Source organism: Mesitornis unicolor, unplaced genomic scaffold (genome assembly GCF_000695765.1).
Source record: "Mesitornis unicolor isolate BGI_N332 unplaced genomic scaffold, ASM69576v1 scaffold8450, whole genome shotgun sequence".
Lineage (NCBI taxonomy): Eukaryota > Metazoa > Chordata > Aves > Mesitornithiformes > Mesitornithidae > Mesitornis > Mesitornis unicolor.
Genome location: NW_010156240.1, coordinates 116,950 through 125,562, shown reverse-complemented (window position 1 = coordinate 125,562; position 8,613 = coordinate 116,950). Strand labels below are relative to the sequence as shown.

General features: G+C 48.5%; 1 protein-coding gene across 1 annotated transcript in view; it reads left to right on the top strand.

Moving 5' to 3' along the window:
• The window catches only part of LOC104541151 (sodium- and chloride-dependent GABA transporter 1-like), a 23,481-nt gene extending 14,868 nt beyond the window's left edge, over window positions 1–8,613 (top strand). The window contains exons 10-14 of the mRNA XM_010185166.1: window positions 3,373–3,504; window positions 4,231–4,333; window positions 4,757–4,857; window positions 5,649–5,816; window positions 8,509–8,613. Of these exons, the coding sequence (XP_010183468.1) occupies window positions 3,373–3,504; window positions 4,231–4,333; window positions 4,757–4,857; window positions 5,649–5,816; window positions 8,509–8,613 (609 nt within the window). The remainder of the gene's footprint in view (window positions 1–3,372; window positions 3,505–4,230; window positions 4,334–4,756; window positions 4,858–5,648; window positions 5,817–8,508) is intronic.

The window sequence follows — 8,613 nt, the reverse complement described above, 5'->3', positions numbered from 1 at the left end:
TTGCAAGGTCTTTTTGAAGCATCCAGTTAAAAAAAAAAAAAAAAAGATATGTTTTTGCTTTATGCTGATTAAGTATTGACTGTGGTATTTGCAGATGGGGAGCAGCCACTTTTCATTTGGGTCAGCAGCCCACGAGGCACAGCAGGGGCATAGGGCATTTCTTGCTCCCCCAAGACTGCTGGGCTGGGGCTGCCCCTTGTCACCAGCTGGGCACGGGGCTGTGGGCACAGCAGAGGTTTTTGGAAGCCTGGCTAGTGAAGGAAGGTAGGGCTGAGATCTGCATCTGTGATGCAGTGACAAGCCTCAACCCCTTCACAGCGGTGCAAGTAGGTCCACCCACATCCGTTAGCTTTGATAGCAAATCTTCTGTGGATGGAGTACAGCTACAGCTGCATCTTTCAAGATGAGCCAGGGTGCTCATCTCATCTGCAACAACTTGAATGGGATGAGTGACCTATATTGATAGACACACACACCTCCCTCCTGTGCCCCCACTCGCTGCTCGGGTGTCTTCATGTTCGCTCTGCCTCTGATCCATCTGGGCTTTAGCTCTCTTGCGTCCAGGCCCCCTTGCATAATATGCTAATGCTTGCTTTTAACCTACCAGTTTCCAGGTCAGGCGTTCTTCTCCCCAAGGGGAGCTTGTGAGCCTTGTGACTGCAAGCCAGCGTCAGTCCCATGTGAAGCCACCTCTCACAGGTTATTCATGAGGAGTTCCGGCTGCCAGCAGTGATACCCACTCTTGTGGCTCTCTGCTGCACATCTGGCAACTGTGGTTGAAATTCCCCACGGGTCCTGGACAGGATGCTCTGCATGGCTGAGGAGGCAATACCAAGCTCCTAACACTGGGAGAGGGACTCGGAGATAGACTTTCATTCAGATGAAGGTGCCACCCATATTGATTCCCAAGTCCAAACTATCTGACCCAGCAGCTTGTGTAGTGATTAAGCCCCTGAAGGGGAAAAAGCAAAAGAGAAAAGTGAATTGAAATAAAATTTTTAGGAGAGAAATAATATCATGGGGCGAGGAATGAGGGAGAATAGAATATGTCCTAAAATTTGTGGTTAGAGACGGTGAGAAAGACGAAACTTTTTGGAAAGAAAGATGAAATGTATGTGTGTGTGTGTGTGTGTGTGTGCACGCACACTGTGTGTGTGAAGGAAGTGTGTGTGTAGGGGGTGAGGGTGTATGTGTTTATGTGTCCACTCACACACAAATGCACAGAGAGGGCAAGGGTGAGACCCAGAGGCATGACAATGGCCAGGTCCTCCCCACTCCCAAAAGCAACATGCTTTCACTCAGGTGTGTATTTATCTCGTGCAAGCTTCTAAGGTCAGGTATGCAGGCTGGTAACGTGGACCCCAGGTCAGCCAGGGAGCCACAGTCCCCAGGGCTGGGAAGGGGAGCCTCCTCCAGGCTGCAGCACCTCTGGAGCCTGAGGCTGGCATGAGGCAGTTTTCAGTAAATGGTAAGAAGGCCATTGCCTGTTTTATGGCTAGAAAAAGCAGAATATCACAGTTTGGCTCTCCACCTCATCCATTACACACCAGCTTAATATTGATAGGAGGCAAAGAGATTTCAACTCTATTTATAGCCCTGTTCCCCGTCATCGATTTCCCTGTCTTTCTCTCTGTGCTTTCCCTGACATTGACTCCTCTACCTGGACCAAAAAGCTGTCAGTTTTGCTCCCTCCTGTTATCTGAGGCATCTTTTTTCTTTGCCTCTTCTCTGTTGGACACCCCTCACACTCACCCTCTGCCCCCGACCACCTCATGTCTCTCTCCAAACCCTTTTCTCTCTCTGCTTTTGCCTGATGCCTGACTGCCTGGCCCTGCCCATGGCTCCAGCAGTGCCTGGCCATGCATCCACATGGAAAAAATAAATTTTGACGGTGTTTTTTGGGGTTTTTTTTTGTAATGCTGGCTCTTCACACCGTGGTGGCAGCTCAGTCCTGACTCTTCCAGACAATGAGCCGGGTGGGATGGGGTGAAGAACTCACTGTCAATGAGTATAAAACAGCTTAACCCATGCCTGAATGGCAAAAGATGCTTTCATAGTACTCGTGTCTAACATAAAAGGCTTCTCTCATTAAAAATTTGAGTTGAAGCAGTTGAGCTCTGACGCTCTGGGAATATACGGGCTCTCTGCACTGCACCGTGTGGATATGAAACCCTGGCCAGAAACATCACCCCTTACCTTGCTCTGTGCCCAGGTGGAAGCCAGATCCGGCAGCCAGTGGCGTGCCAGCTCCTCCATCGCCCCTGCCCATCCATAGGCACAGCACAGACCCCCCACTTGTCTCCCATACATCTTTCCAGTCTGTGTACCTCTACCTCCACCTCCATTCTAAGTTTTTTCCTTCTTCTTGTCTCCCTGTTCAAAGCCGAATCTAAAAATATCAGCATTTTCTAGAGTGCTCTCCCAGGGGCGGGGAAGTCCCTGACATCCAAGAGCAATGAAACCTCTTTCATTTTCATTGCCCTGGCTTGTACATTTACTGAGGGTGGCCAGGGAAGCGAGGAGCTCTCTGCCCTCATAAACTTCCCAGGACTTTTGCTGGAGGCATGGTGAGCTCTCTGAGACCTGTATGTTACCAGAGGTTTCTGGGAGTGAGATATAACAGTGAATCTCACAATTTATCAGGAAACAGGAGGGAAGGATGCACTTCACATACACACAGTCAAAATGTCCTTCTGCTGTAGGGCAGAACTAGTAGGAAAACTCATTTGCTGGTAACACTCATGAGGATTCCTTTATGTGTTATGGTGCAGACAGCAGTAATATACTGTGCCTGGTATAGCAATGCACAAGCCACGTGAGGATGGGTTTTTAATGCAGTATGTTTGAAAAAGCGAAATAAAGTCAAGAGGTGTTGTTATGCATGTGAGATTGGGCAGTGGGTAATGCAGGTCCTCAATGAGTGCTTTAGATCACTGAACAGCACAAGCGCTGAGGAGAGCACACATGGGAAAGAAAGAGCAAGCGAGGTCCTGCACGTGTCCCAGCAGCAGACAGACACACGGCTGTGACAGACAGCCTGGCAGTGTGGGGAAGCAGGGCAGCGACAGAATGCCTTCGGGATTATGAGAGGAGAGAGGAGGCTTCCCACAGGAGGCAAAAGGCAGACACTAGTCTTGGCTAATTTTAGGTATTTAACCCCAGTGCTTTTAGCTCCATTTATACTCTGTGGAGAGGGAGAGGCTTTTTCAGAAGATGGTTTGGACCAGCTTTGTGCAGAGGCACCTCCTTCTTTTCTAGTGTCTGCAGGGACCACTTAAAGCAATGAGCCTCTCAACATTAGAGTTAAATGTAGGTGGGGGTGATGTCAGGCTAAGATACATATGTGTCCTTGGTGTACACCTTTTCCCATAGTTCTGCACCGTGGAAGGGTTCATTACAGCCCTGATGGATGAGTACCCACACCTCCTGAGAGCCAGGAAGAAGATCTTCATCGCAATAGTCTGTTTAATCTCTTACCTCATTGGATTCTCCAACATCACCCAGGTACAGACAGCTGCACTTGCACCTCCATTCACGGCACCTTTCTGGTTACTGACATAGCACAGAAGCATCAAAAGCTTTGCGAGAGGTGACAGCATCCCTACGAGCCATCCTAATGCTGGATAAATACGCTCATTCATCACCACCATCGCATCTCAAGTGACTTAGGATGCGTCCCTAATTTTCACCACCATCCTGTTGTCAGTCTAGCCTGGTTATTTGCAGTAAGGGCTCAAGTCAACGAAGCCCAAGCTGAGGGAATGCTTAACGCAAAAGGTTATGATAATATAAAGAAAAGCAGTCTACTGGGGACCTGAACCTCTGCGCTGAAGCCAAGGTTCACATGTGTGGAGGTCAGGGCTGAGTGGTTTGGATACCATTTGTGGAGCACTGTAGGTTCATGAGGAGGAAAGGTAGCAGAACTCCTGGGAGGGGCAGAGCAGACTAAATTAAGTGACTCCATCTGAAACAGAGAAAAAGAAGAAATCCTAGCGAATCCCTGCTTTTCTCCTCACCATGCCTGAGCAGGCTGGCTAATTGCCTGCAAGAGCACATCAGTTTTGCTGCTGGGAACAAAAGCCCGGTGGAGACATTGCAATGCTGGCTCCACTGTCCAAGGAAATTAACATTAAACCCAGCAGATGCAGATAGTAGCAATCTAAGCAGCTGGCTGATATTTTCGACCATAATCTGTAACTAAACTCCTCGACCCTGGTTTTGTGTCCTCAGGGTGGCATTTATGTCTTCAAGCTATTTGATTACTACTCAGCCAGTGGCATGTGTCTTCTCTTTCTTGTCTTCTTTGAGACCATCTCAATTTCCTGGTGTTATGGTAAGCACAAAAGACCTCATTCTTTTGTTTTCTCCATGGGTACAGTGAATTGTTTCAAAAGCCTCCCATAGTGAAGCCAGGGAAAACTTTACAACTGAAAATAACTTAGGCTGATAAGTCTAGAAAATCAGGAGCAGAAGGCTGCCGTCTCATTTCTCCAGGCCATCACAAAGACTTCTGCACAAAGTGGTGAGTGCCTAGGGTCCTGCCCTCTGGTCCTTCAAGAGGACACCAGGAACATGGAAGCTGCTAGCTCAAATTTGCTTTTGCATCCCTACACCCCATCCCCTCCAGATACTGCTTCGCATGCCACAGTACTGTCACCCTCTTGCTGTGGCTGGCCCGTGCTGTGTCATGAGAAGAGGTGATGATTGTGATGCTGAAATGGAATGGATTTTTTTCAATGCTCATTTCTTCCTGTAGGTGTGAACAGATTTTACAGGAACATTGAAGAAATGATTGGCTACAAACCTTGTGTCTGGTGGAAGATCTGCTGGGCCTTCTTTACTCCTCTTGTCTGCCTGGTAAGAACAGAGGCATCCTACCTGCAGAAGTGGATCCAGAAGTGCCTCTTCATTTGGATGGGCTGTAGGGGAAACATTACATTCTCAATCCAGTATAGATCTGGTGTAAGGTGGTCCCAGGCAGACCTGAGACAGGTAAAGTAATACAGGAGACTCTTTCACTCTGCCTGCTGGAAATCGCCTGTAAGAAAAGCTTTAGATCATTGTTCTAATCTAAATTATGCCACCTGTTCTTCATCCTTCTTTCTGAGAATGCCAAAGGATAAGCAAATACTTTACAGTTTAAAAAATCTATTATTGGTTCTGGTCAAGCCTTTCAGATACACCAGCTCCAGACTCAGCCCCTGATAAGCTTGTCAGAGCAGAAGACATCAGCAAATGCATCCTAGCTGACTGCAGAGCAATTTTGCCTCTGCTGGTTCCTGTGCTTCCAGCACAAGTAGCGCAGGGAATGATGTGAGAAGGCCAATGACAGGAAGAGGAATACTCCTGAGGCCAGCTGTGAGGATGCTGTTAACCTGCTTAGGAGCTGGTGTGGGGCACTGCTTGTCTGAGAGGTCTGCTGAAGGAGGAAACCAGGTGTATTCCCGTTCCAGCTTTTCACATAGGATAGTCAGGGAAGAAATTATATTAAATTACCAGTTGGTAGGCTGAGAGCATCTAGACTAGTTTAAGGAGCTCTTGGGTTGCTGTCAGACTGTTGGGAGCTAAGAGAATGATGAAGAGAGAATGAATGGATGGTTCCTGATTTTGCATGCCTTCATCTGCATTGGCTGGTGTTCTATTCCCAGGGCGTGTTCTTCTTCAGTGCGGTGGAAATGACCCCTCTGACTTTGGGGAAATACGTCTATCCCACATGGGGACAAGGCATTGGTTGGCTCATGGCTCTGTCCTCCATGGTACTGATTCCAGGATACATGCTGTACTGTTTCTTCACCTCAACGGGGACTCTCCGGCAGGTACGAACATCTTCACTGCTACTCTTCTGCTTTCTGCTTAGACGAAGCTCACTGCTGAACTCAGCCTAAGGAGAACCAAAGCAGACTCTGCTCTGACAGAATTGCCTGAGTACTTCAGGTCAGTGCTGCAGGAGCACCCTCTCCTCCAGGAGGGCTGAAGTCAGCCCCAGTGCACAGGATGGGCTCTGACGGCACAGACTCGCTGGAGATGAGTTGGCAGCACAACCAAGCACTGACACCTCTGGGAGCATTGCTAAGCAGGATGTGGCTGACTGCGTCCAGCCAAGTGGGTGGACCTTCAGGTAGTCCCTCCTTAGGTCAGTCCATTGTCCCTCATTGAGTTCGTCTTGTCATCATCACAAAAAGGGAGCCCTCTTTCTCCTCTTTGGTGCAGGCGACTGGAGCCCTGGGGGAGACCAGGAAGAAAGCCTTGAGGTTTCTTAGATCCGAGGAATCCCGGTTGCTGTCAGTTCCTGGCTATGAGCATGGTTACCTGGCACTTATCAGCAGAGAGATCGGCTTCCCCCAAGCATGAAGCTTGAAATATCTCAGAGCTAGGACGTGCTAGTGACAGGAACATGCACAGCCGTAGTTTGTCTTGTGCTTTGCAAAGGGGAATGAGGGGTTAAGAAGCAAGGTAGACTTTTATACAGAACACACAATACCCTCTACTCCCATCTTGTTGAAAACTTTTATTTTTTTTAGTCTGAGCAGGGTTTTATGTAGCAGTGAATCATGAGTCTCTGTATGTCATACCTATTAATACCTGTTAAGACTTTATTTACAGTGTTGACATTCAGTCTTGAGAGCACTGTGCCCAAAGTCCCTGTATCGATGCTGTCTGCTTCAGGTTACAGAAGTAAGAAGTCACCACAGGGGTGCTGATTTATGGCTTTCCCAGCCCATCTGCAACAGCCACCAGATGCCATCTAAATCCCATGAGTTTACTTCATGGATGCTGTATTTGGAAAAATGTTTAATTCAGAAACATTTTGGGTGGAATTGCTGGGCTGAGGTGAGCTTCAAAGTCTCTACCTCTGAGGTCAAGTTACAGATGAATTTAACTTTTCTTCCTCGCAGCTCTCCATTTGGATGGGCTCTGATGTGGGAACTGGGTGGACTTGGTGTCTCAGATGTGCTTTCAGTTTCTGGTCCTCATCTGAGCTTGCATTTAGGTTCTTGCCATTGGTGTTGAGATTTGCATTTGGGTTCGTGCAGGACTCAAGCCAGGGTGTTATGTGACATCATTTGAGCAATTTTGGGTTGAAGGCCAGTGACAATTCCAATAGTAGGTAATTTCTCAGATGTTTCAAGGGCTCCTTATCCCCTTATGAGCTGGAAAAGGAGGAAAAGGGAAGACTGCAAACACAGGCAGTGGTCCAACCTTTGCTTAGTCTCAATCCTGTTTCCACGAGGGATGGTGAAAAAATGTCCTGGCATTGGAGGGCAGCTCACGAGCATGTTTCCACCCATCCCCTCAGCATCTCATGCAAACCAGCAGCGCCAGTCAGCAGAATGAGCGGCTGGCATGCACCCTCCTCGTCCCATTCGCCCTCTAACAGCACCCACACTCATCAGGAGACCCAGACCTCCTCCCCACTGTTCACAGACTCAGGAGTGAGCAGCAGATGGCAGGAGGAAGAACATAGGCTTCTGTGTGTGTGTGTGTACTGGTATCAGAGAGACAGAGAATTTTTGGCCTCTTATATGCACAGATCCTGGATTAGTTTGTAATAGAGCTGGAGCTGGAGGGAAATTAGATGCCAATGCTGAATAAAGTGGTTTTGACAGACAGGAAAGATTACAAGTCATTTTGATCCTACTGAGCTTGAATGTGAGGGGAAAAAAAACAAAAGACCATGAATGGCAGAAGCAGCTTAGTGAACATTTTGGGGACTTCACCCAGCAACAGCCACTTCAGCAGTACTGGAGAGCAGGAGCTTGTTTCCCTTTGCTGTAAAGAGCTCCTCCCTGACTTAGTGATGTCTATTCAGGTCAGGCTCAATCCTCCTCTGCTTTCTCTTCTGCAACGTACAGCGTCAGTCCCTCCCTGACAGGCAAAAATGATTCGTTCTTCTTCATCGCTCCTGAGGCTCAGATCGCACACCTCCAGTAATGACTTGCCCCTTCGTATTTGCCTAGGTCCTTGCTTCACATTACCCAGCTCTGCAGCTTTCGTGTGAACAACTCAGGGTGTCAGGAATCGCCACTGGTGCAAAGGTTTGTGCAGGTGGACTGCTCTGATCTGCATCAGCAGCACAGACTGTAACCTTGTCAGTGTGCTGTAGCTAGTTAGTAATGCTTTATCATAATTCATGAAAAATTATGGAAACTGGGAAAAACGGGTCTGCTCTGCAGCCTGCAGCATCGCAGCTCTTGTTCCTACTTGCAGCTGGCATTGCCTGGTAACTGTTTGCCTGTTTTGCAAGGGTGATTCCTGATTTCAGATAAAAGGAGGAGCTGCTGTGCTGTGCATACCAAAGGTGATTTGCAGAGGCTTGCAGTGGGTTGCTGAATGGTGCTGGAGGACTAACTCCTGCCACTTGCACTTGTCCCCTAACCCTGTAACCAGAGCCAGCTCTGAGGCTTGGGGCGAGGGGTCCCAACCCTCAGCTGCTGCCATGCCGTGGCTGTTCCACCGCTATTGCCCCCTTCCCCAAACTGACACCCTCTCTCCTTCCTTCCCGAGCAGCGTTTGCAGCAGATGACACAGCCCAAGCCAGAGATGCACACTCAGAACAACGGCCTCCAGCCAAAGACATCCTTGAACGGGAGGGTCTCGGATGCCACCGTCTAG